At 40.3% G+C, this 20,477-nt stretch overlaps 1 protein-coding gene across 3 annotated transcripts in view; it reads left to right on the top strand.

The window, feature by feature from the left end:
* pak1 (p21 protein (Cdc42/Rac)-activated kinase 1) overlaps positions 1-20,477 on the top strand; it is a 196,200-nt gene that overhangs the window by 118,702 nt on the left and 57,021 nt on the right. For all 3 annotated transcript variants that reach the window (XM_078545048.1, XM_078545050.1, XM_078545049.1), the window contains exon 2: positions 1,826-2,034. In XM_078545048.1, the coding sequence (XP_078401174.1) occupies positions 1,848-2,034 (187 nt within the window). In that variant the 5' untranslated portion in view covers positions 1,826-1,847. The remainder of the gene's footprint in view (positions 1-1,825; positions 2,035-20,477) is intronic.

The raw sequence follows: 20,477 nt of genomic DNA, 5'->3' as shown, positions 1-20,477 counted from the left end.
ACACTTTTAGGCTTAAATTAAATTAATGTACTATCTTATACTAAAACAATAGGCAGAGATGTAATATTTATATTTTATGTTATCACCTGTGGCTTAGTGAGTAATGAGTCAGGAGAGTGGATTCAAGTCCTACTCCAGAGATTTGCGAACACAAATCTAGGCTGACACTCCCGTGGAGTGGTGAGGCTTGCTGCATAGTGAGAGGTGCTGTTTTTCAGATGAAGACATTGAATTGAGACCTGATCTGCTCGCTCAGGTGGATGTACTAGTCCGGGCAAGAACAAAAGTTCTCCCTGCAGTCCTGACAAATATGTATCCCTCCATTATAGTCACTTAAAACAGATGATCTGATTTTTGACCTGGCGTGTATGGGAGCTTTCTGCGCGCACTTTAGCTGCTGTGTTTCCTGCGATGCAAACAGTGACTGCAATTCAGAAGTTCATTATTGGCTGTAAAGCACTTTGGGACATCTGAGGTCATGAATGGTGCTATATTAATACAAGCCTTTCTTTCCTTTCTACATCGGTCATAGAATCATAAAATTTCACTGCACAGGAAGAAACCATTTGACCCATGGTGCTTGTGTCTGTTATCTGAAAAATTTATCCACATTTCGTTATTCTCCTGTCCTTCCCTCATACTCCTTGAATTTCTTCTTCAAACGTTTATCCCCTTCTCTTTTTAAGAAAAATCTGTTAAGAATGCTGCTTCTGTCACTGTTTCACTGCTGATTCTGATGAGGCATTTCACAACTGTCTGCACTAACAACTTTCTCCTAAATTCTCCCTTTGTTCTTTTGGTGATGAGCTTAAATTTATACACTCTAGTTATTGACACATCAAGCAATAGCATGGTCCATCAAAGCCTCAATCATTTTTCTTGTGCTTATATAAAGAGCTTCAGTGACTCTTGATAATTAATGGCTTGGAACTGACCTTGTCTGCTGCTTGTAACAGCAAATTTGTGCTGACTCATGGCAGTTTGATGATTTGAAGCCATCGCAAAACTAATTTCATTTAGGATCTGTTTTGTCATGAGTTCACGGTCTATGTGGGGTTCTGTTTCTCTAAGAAAGCTACTTAAGGCTATAGAAACCATTACTGTTTATTCACAGCTCTATAGACATCTCAGTGACTTTGCATGAGGTTGTATTTCTGCTTCCCTCCAGATCTCAGCTATTTACTCATGTGACATTACATCATAGTTACATCAGTATCAGGTGCTCCTGATGTTAACCCTTTACTCTACAGGATCCTCAGCGATATCAGAGGAAGGAAACATCCCCTCACACCAAACTGACTCGAATTCAAGCTCAAGTCCTGAATATGAGAAAAACACACTCCACCTTGTGTCTTTACCCAACCCCACATTTCTCTCACTTGGACCCATAAATTTATCATTTAAAAAAACGTTATTTATGCCATTTAAGCGCATTGGAATGTCACAAATTTTTGTTTTGCACCGTTATATTTCCCCTCCCCCAAGATCTATCTGTGTGACCATCCTGTGTTACTAGACTGCCCACAGAGCAGATATGAAGTGAGCACTTTACCTGAATGCCACCGTTATATTTAAAGTAATCTACTCTAACTGATTATATAATCTCGCTTGTAATCAAATGTCATTGTCAAAGTTTAAGGGGAACTTAAAAGCATGCTGTTTTATCTTAGCTTAAAATTGACTTTTTTTTCTCTCTCTCTCTCTCCCCCTCCCTTCTCTCTCTCCCCCCAGGTTCCAGTGCTCATAATCAGAGATTTTTTTTTCTTTCCAGTTGGCGGAAAAATGCAATCACAAACCTACAACCTTGCTGTCTTTGTTTTCACAGTGATAGGTAGTGGTGACTGAAGATGTCAGATAATGGTGAAGTGGAAGACAAGCCTCCAGCTCCGCCCATGAGGAACACCAGCACCATGATTGGTGGGGGCAGCAAAGACCCTGGGAACCTAAACCATGGCTCCAAACCGCTTCCCTTGGCTCCTGAAGAAAAGAAAAGGAAAGACAGGCTAAGGTTCTTCCCTGGAGCAGGCGACAAAAGTAACCAAGTTCTCTTTATTTTTTAATCTACCTTCTCTAAACGTTTTCGTTGTGTGTTTTTAAAGACTCAGTTACTGAAATTACTTCATTTTCCAACTTGTGCAATTTTTCTGCTTTATCATAAGTTTATTGAGGTACACGACAAGTGAGATAAGTAGTGTTCCATCTGAATTGTTCCTACTGTTGGTCCTATAGGATCATATGAACAGGAGTAGGCCATTCAACCCCTCCTGCCTGCATGTACCAATATCCATCAACAATCTAGATAATTTTTTTGCTGTGGTGAAGGACTCCAGGAGATTAGGACTATTAGTGGGGGAAAATCAGGTGGAGTTGCATTCAATTAGATTATGGTTGACTGAATCTCAATTCCATTTACTCAGCTTTCCCCTCTCATCCCTTACCTAACAAAACTCTTTCATTTCAGTTTTGAAAGCCCTAATTGATCCCCAGTGTCCGAAGCCCGTTGAAAGATGTTGCCAGATTTCTGTTTCCCTTTGTGTGACAAAATGCTTAATAATTTCCCTCCTAACTAACCTTGTTCTAATTTTAAGATTGCGTGTCCTTGTTCTTTATTTCCTCCGCCAGAGTATTTTTTCCTGTATCCACCCTATTGAATCCTTTCAGTACTTCAAACAACTTAATCAAATTACCTCAAACTTCCACATGCAAGAGAATGCAAACCAGGTTTATGCAGTCTGCCCTGGCATCATTCAAATTGAGTGTCATAAACCGAGTTTTATGGGGCATAAGAATCTTTAATCACTTTCTGCCCCCCTCAGTCCCTCATGCCACCCTCCACTCTCGATCGTATTGAATGCCTCATGAACCCATTAATTCTGTCTGCTGCAGTGACTTTACCAGGTAGTGTATTTCACTATTGTCAATTTCTTTGACGAGCACATTCCTTGAATCCGTTAGCACGATTAATGATTTTCCTAGATCTTCATACTGTGGGATGGGTGTTCGTGTGAGATTTCTGTGTTCAGTGCTTTAGTGAAGTTGTTAACCCATGTACAATAAGTTTATTAATGCTTTCATCAATGTAGCAATCACTCCACCAGAAAGTATGTGTCTATGGTCACCCAGTGAAATGGAACTGCTCTCCCAATGCCAAGTAAGCTGTCAACACTTGGGCGTCTGGGTCCCTACGTGAATGGATGAAATCCTGCGGCTGATGTTAAAATAAGCCAACTAAGTCCTCTGTTTAAAATAATAGCCTTGGTTTAGCTGCTACAAGATCCATGGCAGCAGTCCACAGAGTTTTCCCTCCCATTAGAGAGAGGCTCCATGCTCTGCATCCCAAGAACGTGTGGATTAAGAAAATCTCCCATGCAATTTGCACCCCACTGCTCTGATACATCATAGTGGAACGCCAGTGCACCTGGGAATCAATTCCCTGGCCATCATCCCTGCCTGACAAAATAAGACTCAATAAAAAGTTACGTAGGAAAAAAAATATAAAGCTTTTAAGAAGTTGTTGTTGCTCAATTATGGTACTATTGGAGCTAGCTTGCTACTCTAATGTTTTGGTTGAAAAGCTATAATACTCATAGCACAGTTGTTCAGTCTAAAAATACATTCTTCTTTATTCAGTTTGACGTTCACAATATACTGGCCATAGAAGCAAAACTTTGTGTCACCAGAGAGAGGAGGGGAGAAAATTGGAATGTGCCATTTTATTAAAAGGAAAATTAATCTACATTTGAATAGGGCAAGAGTTTTCTGTTTTAGGAAGTGGTGCAGCAAGATTGAACCCATTTCTATCCTTGTTACTATCCTCTCTGGAGACTTGTAGAACTCAAGAATGGGAATAAAAGCAGTTTTTTTGTCCCCACAGATAAAGCAGTTATGAGGCATTACAACCTGCTGCTGCAAGGTGTGTTGTATGCCACACTAATTATTTAATTCGTAAGAGTATATTCATCACCCTTTGCATTTAAACATTCACTTTTTCCCCTATATTCTGTTTCATATTTCCCTGACTTTATTTTATTAATTATCATTACTACTGCAGTCTTTGTTTTTCTGAACTTTCATCTTCTGTTCTTTCTAAGCTCTAAATATGGCGTTCTTCTCTTTGCTGCTAAGATCTAGATTCATCACACTGTCTCCTACTCATTCTTTGCCAATGCCTTAAAACTGGATTCTTTCTTCAAACAGTCATTCCTCATCCTTCAAGGCTGAAGCTTATAACGGTTGAAGATTGCTTCATCTAACCATTACTTCTCAAGTTGATTTATTCTCCTCCTGTTTTCAATCTTAATGGTTCCATGCTGTTGCTCCTAACCCTTTACTTAAGTTTCCTCAATAATACAATTTTAAAAGGCGAGCTAATTGACCAGTAATGACAGGCTCAAATGTTAAGACTAATAGATTTTGTACGGTGCATTGATGTTCTTCAGTGATACAACATCTGTATTGTAAATTTTCCAGATCTGCATATTCCTATTGGGATGTGGCACATGGAGCCCCTCTGGGGAATTAGGGAGGGAAAAATCTGTGGACCGCTGCTGTGGATTTCATAGCAGCGGAGCCAATGCTGCAGAGATCCAGGGGGCTGTTTTCCTTGCTACCCCATCTACCTGACACAGGAAGACTTGAACAGTTAATGGTTTATGTTGTACAATTATGGTAATAGTTAGAACTAGCCTGCCACTCTCGCTCCTTGTTTGGGAAGCACAACACTAATCCTTGCACTGTTAATGAGACTAAAAGTGTGTTTTTATTTGTTCAGTTCCACATTCCTAATGCATCTACCATGCCGTAATACAAAGACAGTTGTACCATTCCATAATTTCCCCCCTCATCCTTGAAAGATGATGTAATATTTAGGTGATCATTTGATAGTTAACAAATAAGTCACCCAAACTAGATTGGGTTTTTTGCTCAGGGAGAATGCTAACCCATTAATCAACACTATGCTAAGTGGACATTTTCTCAGGCAAGGATACCATTTTTATGATGAATATGAATATTGAAGTTTTCATATTTCACAACTCATAGCTAAGACATTTTTGCAAGGTAAGGATTGATCTATGACTGGATATGGATTCTGCATTGGTTGCTCATCAATCCAGAGAAATGAACATTGCACCAGAAATTAAATGTTTCTTTTAAAATCTTAATTGCCTTTCTCTTCCTGGCCCAAAAGTATTTTAAAGAAATAAAATAACAATAGAATAAGGGGCAAGTTATTCTGTAATTTGTGGCTGCCTTCTGGAGTGATATATCACTAAAATTGGGAAATTGTATATAACACAGACTTGGGTACAGTAGCACCATGGGCTGGGAATGACACTTTTGCATGTGCCATGCCATTCACAGTAGTGGCTCTTTTGCATTATCAGATGCTTATTTTTCTGTTAAGTTTCCCAGTGCCGTGCAGCCAAATGCCTACATCTCATTGAATGTTCCAGTTTATATAAGCTGATCTTTGAGATAGAGGGCGGTGAGTGATGTGGTGGGGGGGGGGGTGGCGGTGCAGCAGTGTGTGGAAAGAAAACTACAAATGCTGGAAATCTAAATAAAAATAAACATTGATAGAAATATACAGTAGGCCTACCAGAATTGGAAAGGGAAAAAGGTTAGCATTTCTGAAAGAGACTCTGTCGGACATGTTGGTCTTTGGGTTTCCCTTTTACTATTTACTCCAGGTGTTTGGGCTACTCTTGTAGGTGAGGCCTAGATCCTTATTTCACCTGTCCTGAAATAAAGGTAACATGCATGGCATGTGCAAGATAACAAACAGAGCCCTTTTTTTCATTGTTTCAGCTATTTAAATTCTGTGTCTCCAAAGGATCCTCCTTGCTTTCGAAAGGCAATAACACTGCACTAGATCCCAAGGAAATGGTTCAGAACTTTTGCATTAAGCTGTTATGATTCCTTTTTGGCACATCGTTCTATTTTTTACTTTTTCTCATCTACTGTGGTAAATTCTGTTGCACTGTGTTGTAAGGAGCGGGAACTAAGAGATTGGGGTTGGGAAGAAATGAATAGCAAGGAAATCCAAGGTGCAGGCTTATTGTCAAGTGACCGGGTACTTCAGAGCCTGAGCCTCTGCTTGTTGGCTGCTCAAGCAGGAATAGTACTGCATGAAGTGCTTGTAAGGGGCTCTGCCGCTTACATCACTATCCTCATGGGTCAACATAGCAGCAGAGCCAAGTTTCAGGCCGCACCTGATCATTATTGTCAAATGTTGCATGGTAGCTCCAGGTGTCCTTCCAGCAGATGACAGCGTTCTGCATCTGCCTTTCTGCTGGCCTAGATTCTGAGCAGGCAGTTCCTCATGATTACTTGCCAAGTAGGTGTGTAAGGGCTGTTGGCAGTGGTTGATGGCGTTTTGCTGCTTGTGATCAGTCAAGCAACATTGGCTGTTGATCACATTGTTATGTGTTTTTTCATGCAATTCCATTAAATAACGTACTAATTGGAATGCTTCTGAGGAAGCATTAGTTACTCAGACGTTCACATATCTTACTTGGTACCATTTCTTATATAGCCTGCTCTGTCTAGCATCTGCTCTTCCTACCAGAGTGCAAAAATCAAAACTGGCATACCGGTGCAATATTGAGGGAGAGCTGAACTGTCGGAGGTGCTGCCTTTTGGATGAGTCCTTAAACCGAGACCCCATCTGCCTGCTTAATGCAGGTGACGAAGATCCCATGGCACTATTTTGATGGCAAGCACATCCCCATTGCCCTGGCCAATATTTATCCCTCAATCAATATCACAAAAAAGCATACTATCTGGTCATTATCTCAGTATTGTTTGTAGGAGCTTGCTGTGCGCATATTAGCTGAACTGTTTCCTACATTACACCAATGATTATACTTCCCCAAAAAAAAAATCTTAATTGGCTAGAAAGTGCTTTTAGAGGTTTGGTGGCCATGATAAACGCTGTTTAAAATGCAAATCTTTTCTTTTTAGATATGTTTGGAAGAGGAGGATTCACACTGGTGCCAGTAATAGTGCTGGGAAAGCAAATAACATAGAATAACAGGCTGATGTGGAACCTAGCGTGACAATAGGAAAAGAAAGAGAAACTATTAAGAGAGGGCTAAAATACACTTACCATGAAATTACTGTGTCCTTTACATGACCTCCAAGATACTTGCCACCACCCAGCAAATATTTAAAATGGGCATATTTGGCTTTAACGTCCTGAATGGTATCAATGGCATGCAGCATTGGGACGCCTACAAATTGAAATTCAAACAAAGTGCCCGCCTGTTTGTGATATTGTTGCAACACATGTTTAGCACACTAAGTTGGATATGTTGGATATGACTCATTTCACAGCCAGAAGACAGATGAGTGTTCCATCTTATGAGTCTGAGCTGAATATGAACCCAGGCCACCCCTCCCCAAGCAGTGAAGCAAACTCTTACTTTCAAGAATGATTTAGTTGAGCTCTCTTCTAGCAAGCCAGCAAAAAATGAGTTTCAACCAGCTTTTCTGTTTTCATAAAGAATAGTTGAGGGCAGGAGCGATGCTGGATGGCTTGAAATGTTGTTGAATTGCACGGGTGTTTGACACACTGTTCACAAGCTGTTCTTCTCACCCGCAAAGAACAGGCTGTTAAGAACAAGCTTGTTTCTCACTTGAGAATCCGTCAGTAACGGGGATGTGCAAAAGGGAAGCTGTGATAGGGCCTGTGATAATCGCTGCCTCATATGAACTTAAAAGTGGAGCTTAAGTTTTACTCGTGTAAGTAAACTTGTTAAAGACAAAATAGAACAAATGGTAACAACTCTAAAGGTAATGACCTCCCCTACCTCCAAGTGATCTTCTGAAGCTTTCCTTGGCCCCCTTATATAAAGATATTGGTGGTGTAAATTTTAATTCAGATTTTCCCTAAAATCAAGGCAGAAATTTCTTTTTAAGTTGCCCTAGGCTACTCTTAAGCACTATACAGCAACTAACTGTCAGATGGTCTCTATTCTACTCCCAAATGAGGTGTGATGTACAGGAGATTGAGGGGGGGTGGGAGAGAGAGAAAATCAAATTGTTTAAATGCTTGAGTATTGCTGAAAAAAGTCATTTTGTCAAAGCCTTTTGTCTTGCACTCTTCAGGACAATTGCAAGAATACCAATGTCAGGGGAAGCAACAGCTTTATACTGTATGAGAAGAGAGTGCTGATTGGCTGGCAAGTGGACACTGGTTGGTAGAGGTGTTGCCATGCAGAATGTGCCAGTTAATGGTGTCTGACAATTAACTGCCCAACATTGTTTGAAATTTTAAACCAGGCAGCTTGACTGGTCAAGGCGCTGCCTGAGGAATGAACCAGTGAATGGCTATAATTTCTCAGGGCAATGCCTTGACCAATCAGAGTCAAAAGCTGCCTGGTTTAAAATTTCAAACGATGCTTGGCAGTTAACGGTCCGTCACCATTAACTGGTGCATTCTTCATGGCAACGCTTCTACTAATCAGTGTCCACTTGCCAACCAATCAGCACTCTCTTCTCATACAGTAGAAAGTTGTTGCTTCCCCTGACATTGGTATTCTTCTGATTGTCCTGATGAGTGCAAGATGAAAAGCTTTGACAAACTGTCATTTTTCAGCAACATTCAAGTTCTGTACTACCAGACGACTATTTGTTTAAATAGTATAGTTTTGTGACTTTTTAAGGCTGTCGTAAACTTGCTTTCTTGCACTTTCTCTCCCTCTCACTGCAGGGAACAGCCTCACTTCCACTTGGATCTGCTCTCTGGGACCTGCTGTTTATAGAATTTTATTCTGTAGTTATCTATTATTCTACTCCTCGCTGCACTCTATCAGCTCTGTGTGCCGTCTGAATGAAAGCATTTTTAAAGTGGCTGCGACCAACTTGAGCTAATATTCACAAAAGTTAACCATGTGATTTGTGCTTTCTGAATTTAAATTGCTGTACAAAAAAACCTTTAATGAATTGTTAAAGCAGCTGTTCATTTCCTTTGATGCTCAGTTCTTTTTCCAATGCTTTCAATTTTTTCTTTTGTGAACTTTCTCAATTTTTTCCTCACAAACATGCTGCTTCATGATGAGATATGGCTGTTTCAATCGGCACTATGCAGCTCAGAGGACCTTGTCCCAGTGTCTGTTTATGTGTAAGCCTAGGGAGGCTGAAAGGCATCTCTGTCCAGACTGATCTGATATTGGCATGGATGCTCTTTTAGCAGGAACACGGAATGAGAGGGAGCAGGAGCTCTTCCCCAGCCCTCCCACCATTTCTAGTCCAGGGCACTTGGGATAATTGCAGCATCAACACACATTGCCCAAGGTGATGCTAGCTAACTCAGCAAAGTGTGGGAATCAAACCTAGGATGATCTTGTCATGGCTCAGTATTACATCAGATAATGCCTTGCACATTGATGAATTAATGCCTTAAGTTTCCATTGCCTTTCCAAGTGCTAGTACCACAGACAACCTTCAAGGGGAACTATTGGCTCTCGTTACCTCCAATAATTCAGTCACATTTTTGCACAAAGGAAAATCAAAGCATGAGAGAGATATACAAATCTTTCCATTAATTAGTAATGATGAGGAAGATTTAACATTTTATGTGGGTTGCCTGACAAGAATGATCTGCTTTTACAAGAACCGTATAATCATGGACACATGCTTCAGTGCTCACGTGTGATGGTTACCTCTATGGTTTTTTTAAAAGAGATGCTGTAAAAATTAATTATTCAGTATAAAATTCTTGCATTTTTTTTCTTGAACCTATTTGCGTATGAACTAACCAGGATTTAGGTAAAATTATGTCGGAGGTTGCTGTATATATGGGAACCATGTTCAGATCACTTCTATCAGTGTTGGGTCCGTGGACAATAAAGTCCTCGTGCTTTCCTTTTAAGTATTATACCCATTTTGTTGATGGATTATTTTTAAAAGGTGAGGGATAGAAATTTAACAGGAAGTAATCTGAAATGTAGAAGACAAGGTAGCAGAGAAAAGCATATGGAATCGATAAAGTCAACAAAGAGTTTTTGAAAATGTTGCTCAGGCAAGAAGCTGGAATGGAATGTCAAGAGGACATCACTGAAAGGGGAAATGAAATGAGGTGCAACCAGTACTTTTAGACAAATGGTTTAGACAAGGTATTGGTTCATGATCCAGACTTAGCCTGGGTGAAAACAGAAGTTGGTGTAACCTATAGCAAATTGATTTTCATTTGTTCGCATAGCAGTTGCTTCTCACTTTCCTCACTCCTCCTCTTCAGTTTTTCCAAGCTCCCCACCCTGACTCAAGTGCTTTTAGTCATGCCTGGCCCAGGAAGCCTTTGTAGGGTCAGTCAATCTGACTGTTCTTAATATTTTGACGTGAGACAGGTAATCGAAAAGGAGTGAGTCAAAAAGGATACCTAATTCCTCTTAAAATTTCCTCTTATACTTAGTTTCAGTAATAATAGTGTTTCAATGTAAATTAACATATTTTAAACTTGTGGCTCACAAGGGCCTTACAAAGACTTCCTTGGCATGCTGTGTGACTGCATATTGGTTCTGTTCTTCTCGTTTACCGCAGTGTGAAATAGCATTAAAAAAGTTGCGCAGATTTGAATTGCAAAACTTTGCATTCTGGTAAACTGAATATTGTGCATGTTTAATTGTTTTCTACTTTATTCTTGCCTTTAATTATCTATGAAAATTCAGTTAAAGTGGCAGATTCCTTCCAAATTATTCCAGACTGTGATGGTCTTAAATTCACTACCCAAAAGGATGGTAGAAGTGAATTCAGTTTTCAAAGGGGAATTGACTATATACTTGAAAAAGATAAATTTGTAGGGTAATGGCAAAAGAGCATGGGGAGAGGCACTAACTGAATTATTCCCTCAAATTGGCCAACAATGGCTTTGTGTGAAGGAGTCTAAAACCATTATTAAGGCAAGTTGGCCAGAAATCTGCTGCAACAACATTGGCAGCAAAAGCCATAGGTTAAACACTTGCGCTCCTTGATCCTCCAGTGGCAAATTCACAAGATTTGCTGGAGAAATTATAAAGCCTTTCATGGAGATAGCATCTTTTGTGACCAGAGGACATCCCAAAGCACTTAACAGACAATTAAGTAGAGTGCTACAGGAAGGGAAAGAGAAGAAAAGGTCAGATTCAGGAAAATAGTAAAAAGACACAATTAAAGGCTCTTCATCTGAATGCACACACCTTTCATAACCAGATGGATGAATTGACAGCACAAATAGAAATAAATGAGTATGACATGATAATCCATGCAGAGACATGGTTGCAAGGTGATCAAAGTAGGGATCTGAATATTCAAGGGTATTTGACACTTCTGAAGGACAGGAAGAAAAGAAAAGGAGGTGGGGTAGCTCTGTTAGCTCTGTACAGTAATGAGAAATTATCTTGGTTCGGAAACTCAAGATGTTGAATCAGTTTTGGTAGAGATAAGAAATAACAAAGGAATGAAGTTGTTGGAGCAGACAGAAAAGTGGAGTTAAGATCACAATCGGATCAGCCATGATCTTATTGATGGCAGCACAGGCTCAAGGGACCGAGTGGCCTACTCTTGCTCTTATTTCTTATGACCTTATGAAGTGCCTCTGAAGCATAGTCACTGTTGATCTGCGCAGCTGGAAGTTAAGCACACATAAGTCCCATAAACAGTAATGTGATGATTTTATGTGCTGTTGGCCAAGGGATTAATATTGGCCTGGATTTCCCTGCCCCTCTTCAAAATAATGCAGTGTGATATTTTACGTTTACCTGACCTCAATTTAACGTCTCATCCAAAAGTCAGCACAGCACTCCCTCAGTACTGCTCTGCAAGTGTTGGCCTAGATCTTGTTCTCAATATTAGCTAGATACTCTATCCCGATGTAAAAATCGCAAGAGTGTTTATCAATTACAGCCATCCCTTCATCTGCAAATCCATATAAATTATTTGGTGTAACAAAACCTTTAACACTACAAGTTAATCAATAAGTTACACCCTCCCATGCTTTGGTTAAGAAATAATTTTACTTGTTGATTGCAAGAATTTCAAGCTAATGTATTCATTTTATTTATATCTGCAGCAAGTTACTTTTAACCCACAAAACTGCATCCATTAAAATCCAAAATGTATTGTTCATCCCACTGTGTGTGGAATAAGATACAGCTGAATGATTGAAGGGGTCTTGGTTGTGGGGGGTGGGTGGTATCAGTTAAGTCTTGTCAATGCATTGACTCTTCTCGGTGGATAAGTTGCGCCTGCATTCTGCAATGTTACCATCTTTTAAATATTTTATGTTCTTGTATTAAGTAAAAACAAAAAATGTACCTGAATTTATAAAGTGTCATTAGTGAGCATAGTACTGATTTCTTAAAGAAAAATGAATGGATAAATTTAGTTGATTCTAAGAAGTGTTATATATAATTAAAAGTTTAAGCTCACAGTGGAATGAAAATAATAGACATCAAGTGGCAATATATGGCTAAATTTGAAAGCCTGCCAGTGGCATTTTAATTGACAATGGTGATTCCAGTGGCTTTATTTCAGCAACCTTGGGTGCCCTTGATTTTACTGGAGTTAGGCACCATTCTGAAAATTAGCTGCTCAATTCTTTTGGCAAGGAAAATGGTGGAGCAGCCCAGAAATTATGGCATGGTGGAAGTGATGATGAGTCACACTAACCATGATTTCCTTGAAAATTTGTGCCATAAAACATAATTACAATGACATGAGTCTCCAGCAAATTCTGGGCCATTCATTTAGCTAAGATGCTAGTTCCTCTTCCACTTATTCACCATGTCTTTCCTTAAGTATTGATTCACCTCCTTAAACACCCATCCACCACAATCCCTATTTAAGTGCATTGTATTAAACTAACCAGGAACCTCTTGGGGTGGGGAGGGGTGTGCGGAGGGAGCAATTAAGTCTTGTCAATGCATTAACTCTTCTCTGTGGATCAGTTGCACCTGCATTCTGCACTTTTGCCTTATTTTAAATATTTTGGGACCACACTGCCTTTGGCTTGCCTAACATCTGATATTGGGATGAGTAGGAATTTCCTCCCATTAAATATTGAGAAGACAAACCATTTGTCTTTGGCCCCCACAACAACTCTGTTCCATAGCCACTGACTCCATCCTTCTCGCTGGCCACTGTCTGAGGCTGGACCAGATTGTACCCTTGGTGTTCTCTTTAACTCTGAACTGACCTTCTTACCATATGCCCACTTCCTCACCACGATTGCCTACTTCTCCTCTGTAATATCATCCATCTCTGCCTCTACCTCAGCCTATCTACTGCTGAAACTCTCATCCGTGCTTTGTTGCTTCCAGACTCGTTATTTCAATGATGTCCTGGCTGGCCCCCCACCTTTCAACCTCCATAAATTTGAGCTAATCCAAAATTTGTTGCCTGTAGCCTAACGTATGTCAAGTCAAGTTTACCCATCACCCTAAGATCACTGTCCTGCATTGGCTTTGGTTAAGCCAATACCTCAATTTTAAAACTGTAGAGCACATTGGGAAATGAAGGGTGCTGAATAAATACAAGTTTCTCAATTTTTATCCATCTAAGGGCTGTGAAACAAAGGCTGCTGTCCATGGCCATTGAAATTACAGAGTGAAAACCATTAACAAATGTTTCCAGGGTTCTTTAAATGACCTGCTTTGAGTACAAATGACAATGCTGGGACAAGGCTGCCTTTTAATATATTCTGTCGATAGCTGCTTTGGTGCCAAGATGTCCAGCGTCCTAAAGCTTTCCAGTTCCTGTCCATGTCTGACTTTTCACCACTGCTTTTTTTGATAACGAGTTTTGAGTCCAGAGTTGTTATAAATGCTGATTACAGTTTTCAGGCTTTAAGGCATCAATTGAGGAAGTGGGGTAGTGAAAACCTGGCTTTGGGTTTAACCCTAGCCTGTTGGTGATTGTACATGCTTTGACGTAAGTTTGTCGACCAGATTTCTTTCCTACATTACAACATTCCACTTCTCAACTACACTTCAAAAATAGCATTTTGGAACGTTCTGAGCTCATGAAAGATGCTATGTAAATGCGAGTTCCTGTTCCGACAAATGGTCAAATTGGACGTGCAATTTTAACTCTGCGGTTTCTCTCTCCACAGATGCTACCAGACCTGAGTTTTTCCAGCACTTTGTTTTTTTTCAGATCTCCAGCATCTGCAGTATTTTGCTTATATTATATTATATAAAAGCGAGTCTTTCTTTCAAAAGGCCGCCAGGAGAACCCCTGCTTCTCTTGCAATACTGTGGAACAGACAGATGGGGCCTCAATTTAACAACTCGGGTGAAAGACAGCATCCTTCAATGCTGCACTGTGGTGCGAGCTTGAATTATGTGCTCAAGTCCATTGGCGCTGTGCCATCAGTTGCCTAGGCCCAAAGCTCTGGAATTCCCTCCTTAAAACTGTGTCTCTGGCTCTCTTTTGGCCTTTAAGAACCACGTTAAAACCTACCTTTTTGACCAGCTTTTGGTCACCTTTCTTAATATCTCCTTACATGGCTCAGTCAAATTTTGTTTGATAACCACTCCTGTGAAGTATCTTGGAATGTTTCACTATAGACACTGCATAATGCAAGTTGTTGCTTAGCCCCATGAGCAAAGTCTCAATGGCTGTTGCCGCTTCCCACTCTTTGCCACAGCCTGCTCTGCACCCAATGACATGCACAGTACTGGGTTTTCATAACTTGGATAACTAGTTTCCTCCCTCCTCTCCTTAAGCTGCTAGCTTTTGCTGCAGACAGTTCCACGCATACTGGCAGCCTTCGGAGGCCATTCAGCATTCATGAGCGCAGGCGTTGATGGTCAGAAGGCTGTTTCATACATGAGAGCATTATAGCCGTGCTCAAAATAAATGTACACTTTTCAGGAAGGAAAGTGATTTGGAATGGGAATGACTGCTTTTGATACTAAGGGCATTAAAGTCCCAACTGCTTCCCTCGAAATCAAACTTTTTGGCACTGTAGTAGTGGTACCTTTGCATCACTGTGAGAAGGTAATTTCGTTCAACTTAACCCAACCCCTCAACTCCATCCCACACCACCCGCCAAGAAGATTGTTTGAGATTTTTTTAACAATATTGGTGAAGCATCGATCAATAGAAATAGAGTATTTTAACAATTACACTGTGCCTTGATCCTCCGTTAATGTCCTGTATATGGGCTGCCATTTACAATAACAATTTAATTTTAAAAAATTAACTGTGGTATATTAGTGCTTGCTGTGCTTCTAATGTGTTAATTGGCAGTGCTTAAAGTATTATTCAAAAACAGAATTACAGCATCCGCAGTAGTTTTTTGTTTTTATATCTAAAGTATTATTCATCTATTTGACCCTGCTCCGACCTCCAAAATTGCTCTTTCACATCATACGCCAAGAGTGTGCCTTGAAGGAGGTTGAGATCTAAAGTGGGTTGAATTGGAGCACTCTGGGGAAAACAAATTCACCAGCAATACATTTAGAGGTTATTGTTTATTTAGAAGTTGAAATCGCCCATGGAGTGGGGGGGTAGGGGGGTAGTGGGGAAGGATGGTGGAGAATAATAGGGAATCAAATACAGATGTTTTAAGGTATTGAGTATTCATTACCATAAGATTACATTATTTTTCCAAGACATAATATTTTATGTCTGTTGAAACCCCAGTCTTTCACCCTTAGTAGTTCTCCTTTGACAATCCTTGGCCACATTATTTTTCTGATGTCAGAAAGAGCTCTCTCGCACCTGCTCTGTTGCGTTCTTTGCACCTCAGGAACTCTTAATTCTCTGCAAAGCCCAAATCTATCCAACTGTAGTAACTTCTCTGTCCTATTCGCTGTTGATGTGTTCCTTCCAATGCTACACGATCTGGTTGTCTGCTGATTTCTGCTGACTTTTTGTTGTACACTGGAACAGAATTTACTGAACTGTTTAAAGTGCCAGTGAGCATAGCATAGGTGGGCTGTTAAATTTACCAGTTACTGTAACTTGCGGGTACCATTGCCTGTTCAGATAAGGGCTCCCTCAATAATAGATCTCAGCTGTAGTTTACCCAAGAAAAGAATTCCTCCATCAACTAACACGACTTTATTTGTTCTGATTTTGTTCCTCCTTTAATCACTTATTCTTGGGATATGAATGTCACTAGCAAAGCCAGCATTTATTGCTGGTTCTAATTTCATTTGAAGGTGGCGGTAAGCTCTCCTCTTGAATTTGCATTTAATGTGGTGAAAGTACTCCCACAGTCCTGTTAGCTAAGGAGCTTCAAGATTTTGACCCAGTGATGATGAAGGAATGGTGATATTTTTCCAAGTCAGGATGGGGTATGACCTCGAGGCAGTGGTGTTCCCATGCACCTGCTGCCTTTGTTCTTGGTGAGTTGCATCTTGTAGATGGTGTGTTGGTGACATCAGGCATGTTCTTACCCATTAAAATTCAATGAATGCAAAAAATTTCCATGAGATACACAGAGTGTTATCTAGATAAGTTAGTTTGAGTTACTAAGGGTCCAAGGAGAGGATGGAATCGATTAAGCTGTTGCATTACTTTGCTGTTAATTCTTCATCTCAAATTGCTCGCCTCATACCATTCGTGATATCGATCTTCGTGACTTTATCCTGGAGCCGGAATGGTTCAAAAAACTCTCCAAATACAACTTGAGTTTGAAAGAACAAAAACCTATATTTGTACTGTGATTTTTCACATTTCAAATCAACATGAACAAGAATTTCACGCATTCAACATCTGACTTCACTGAAATCCCAGTAACAGCGAAATATATAAAATTTCTTTCCTTTGGGTAAAATAGGTTTTAAAAAAATTATCAATTTATACTTTATTATCATAAGCTGAGACATTTTCATTATCCCTCATAAGGGAACATGATTCCAGTGATTGTAAAAGGACAGACTTGGTAACCCACAACCGTTTAAAAGACCCATAATTCATGTGAACTGCAGGTTTTCTATGAGTTATGGGACGTTTTCTCATTTGACCAAAAGTAAATTGGGAATTGTAATGCCACCATAGGAGTGCACAAGGTTCATGCTACTTCAGATCCTTAGTTGAATAATATTTGTGTTGTGCCTGCACACTGGTCTGGTTGCCCAAGTGATTGAGCACTTCTTAATTAAAAACAACTATTTATGTTGAACTTTCAACTTAAGACTACAATGAGGTTGTGAAAATAATAGAATATTGAGAGTTGAAATATGTGAGCTGGCTGGGGCGCTCTCCTCTTCTCCAGCTGGTTTTCTGTTATAATGTTATTACTCATTGAGTACAACAGTTTAATGAAACATGTCTGTGATATACAGTAACAGCTGTGGGTCAGTGTATAACGCTCTTTCCTCTGAGTCAGCAGGTTCTGTATTCAAGTCCCATTCCAGAGTCTTGAGTACATAATTAGGCTGATATAGTAGTGCAGTACTGAGGGAGCGCTACACTGTCAGAGCTGCCATCTTTCAGGTGAGATGTTAACCAAGGCTTCGTCAGCCCCATCAAGTGGATGTGAAAGATCGCGTGACACTATTTTGAAGAAGAGCAGTGGAATTCTCCCTGGTGTCCTGGCCAACATTTATCCCTCATTAATATTGAAATTATTTATCCGTTCACTTCTTTCATTCCTGTTTACGGGAGCTTGCTGTGCAGAAATTGGTTACTGCATTTCTTATATTACAGGAAATGGTAATACAGTGGTAATGTCACTGGATTAGTAATCCAGAGGCCCAGGCTAATGTCCTGGGAACACAGGTTCAAACCCCACCACAGCAGCTAGTGGAATTTAAATTCAATTAATTACTAACTTCAATTGATTAATTGAAAGCTGGTCTCAATAATGGTGACCATGAAACATGGATTGTCATAGAAACCCATCTGGTTCATTAATGTCCTTTAGGGAAGGAAATCTGGCCTACATGTGACTCCAGACGTACAGCAATGTGGTTGACTCTTTGACTGTCCTCTGAAATGGCCTAACAAGCCACTCGCTTGTACAAAGCTGAAAAGGTTGCCTAACAGCACTGTTAGCATCAGATGGACTGCAGCAGTTCAAGAAGGTGGCTCACAACCACCTTCCCAAGGGCATTTAGGATTGGGCAACAAATGCTGGCCTCGTCAATCTCACCCACATCCCATGAATGTGCCTTAAAAGCATTTACTTAGTTATACAACACTTTTGGGATGTCCTGATGATTGTGAAAATTACAGTGTAAATGCATGCTCGTTTCTATTTGACCATTGTATTGCTACAATCAGCTTCCTGCTTCTTGCAAAGAAAGTCGCAGTGCCTTAATTTGGTGAACAGAAGAGGTGTAACCAGAACTGCTCTTAATTTGTAGGCTGGAGTCTGGTTCACAGATGGGAAATGTTTGAGCATGTAGTCTTGGAGATTTCCAGGCTTTAATTGAGTACTGTGAAGTCCTGTATCTGTGAGAAGAAAACTGCTGGTTCCTGGTGGATTTAGGTTGATTAGAACACTTTCCTGTGAGCATAATATAGCTGCAGTGTTCCAGTAGCATTCATCACATTGACAGTATGCTGCACTTGCAATTCAAAGCTGGTGTCACCACTGACGTCAAGTCAAAAATTGAACCAGTGAATGTTTTTCTAGTGTTGACCTTTAGATTTTGCGGCAAAGCTCCTACTTTGCCCCTCTCCCTTCCCCCCCCACCCCAAAGATGGTTTTGGCTGGGAGCTGTGTTCCATTTCCTGTAGCGGACATTGAGACCAAAACCTTGCAAGTTGCTGTCCTGTAAGCTGCTGATGTCAGAATTGCTGCAGCAGTGTTTCAGCGGTCTGGGTAACTTCACATCTGTAATCTGCAGGTACCTGCCAAGATGTCAAGGCCTTGGAGTGGCTGCTGAGGAGGTTTACTAGGAGGGTACCAGGAATGAGAGACTTGAGTTAAGAGGGGAAATGAGAAAGGTTGCAGTTGTCCCTCTTAGACCAGAGCAGATTTAATTAAGGAGTTCATAGTTATGAAGGATTTTTATAGAGTAAACAAGGAGCAACTGTTCCAGTGGCAGAAACAGTTTTAAGATAATTGGCAAAGAACCGGGAGTTGGAGGGTGGCTGGAGTGGGGGTAGTGGTGGCAGCAATGAGAAGAACATTTTTACCCCGTGAGTTATGATGATCTGGAGCACTGCCTGAAAGGATGGTGGAAAGACGTTCAAAAGTAATTTTCAAAAGGGAATTGGATGCGGACTTGTAAAAGAAAAAGTGCAGGGCTGTGGGGAAAGAGCAAATAGGCACAGCACTTACACATGCATAATAAGCTTAATGGCTCCCTTATGTGGCGTTAGATTCTATGACCTGTGATCTGAGGAGGGTGGAAGAGCCTTTTTTTCATTCTTTCCATGAGATGTGGGTGTTGCTGGTAAGGCCTGCATTTGTTGCCCATCCTAATTGCCCTTGAACAGAGGGCAGTTGAGTCAGGGGTCTGGAGTCGCATGTAGCCCAGACTGGGTAAGGACGGCAGATTTCCATCTCTAAAGGACATTGGTGAACCAGATCGGATTTTACAAACAATAAACAATAGTTTCATGTTCACCATTACTGAGACTAGCTTTCAATTCAAAATTTATTAATTGAATCTGAATTCCACCAGCTGCCATGGTGAACCCATGCCCCTACCCTCCCACACCCCCCACCCCAAGAGTTTGAGCCTAGGCCTTTGGATTACTAGTCTATTGATATTGCCACTGGGCCACTATCTCCCCCTGAGTTGAAGCTACAGTATTGGCAGTCATGAGTACTTAACATTATACACCAAAGATAGAAGCCCAGTAATTGTAATACCTGGCACACTTAAGTGAAGGAAGGAGAAAATGAAGTACATTTTATGCATTAGGGAAATGGCAAGGGGAAGATTAAGTCGAAGAAGATGGTGATAGCAAGAAAGAGGTGGGGGAAGAAAGTGGGGGAGGTAAAAGGAAGTTTGGTTAGCACATTAGCACACTGGAAATGCTTATATGGGCAGCGCCTTGAGAGGTGTTAGTGGTGCTACTTCAAGAGACCCAAAAATATCTATACAGAGCTTGGATTAAGTTAGTTCAGTCATGATGTATTCAAAACCAGCTTGTATTCCAGTATTTACTTTTATAGTTGAAAGCTTTTTGAACATGTTACTTGTTATACACTTTAACTGTAGGCCTCTGTATATAGTATATATTTTTCATATTGGCATCTGCACTGCACTACCAACTGCATATTAGACATGATATGCTTCAGTTAACTTGGATTAAAGATTTTAGTGTTTGAATATTTGTTATCTGGAATAATGAATGCGGGCTGGATACTTGGGGGGGATTATTCAGTAATAAAATTGGGAAATATACTGATTAATTGTATATGTGACTACAGCCAAACAAAGGGCATGTGTGTGGTTTGTCAGCAAAGATTTTGTTAATTTGGTGGATGACCAGTGCAAAAAAACAGCATTCAACTGTTAAATATTTGTTTTCCACTCCTTACTCTGTTCTATGTTTCCACTAAACAGTGTACCTTGAGCAGGCAG

Source organism: Cetorhinus maximus, chromosome 7 (genome assembly GCF_964194155.1).
Source record: "Cetorhinus maximus chromosome 7, sCetMax3.hap1.1, whole genome shotgun sequence".
Taxonomy (NCBI): Eukaryota; Metazoa; Chordata; class Chondrichthyes; order Lamniformes; family Cetorhinidae; genus Cetorhinus; species Cetorhinus maximus.
Note: the sequence above shows the minus strand (reverse complement) of the source record. Positions and strands in the feature narration are given on the sequence as shown.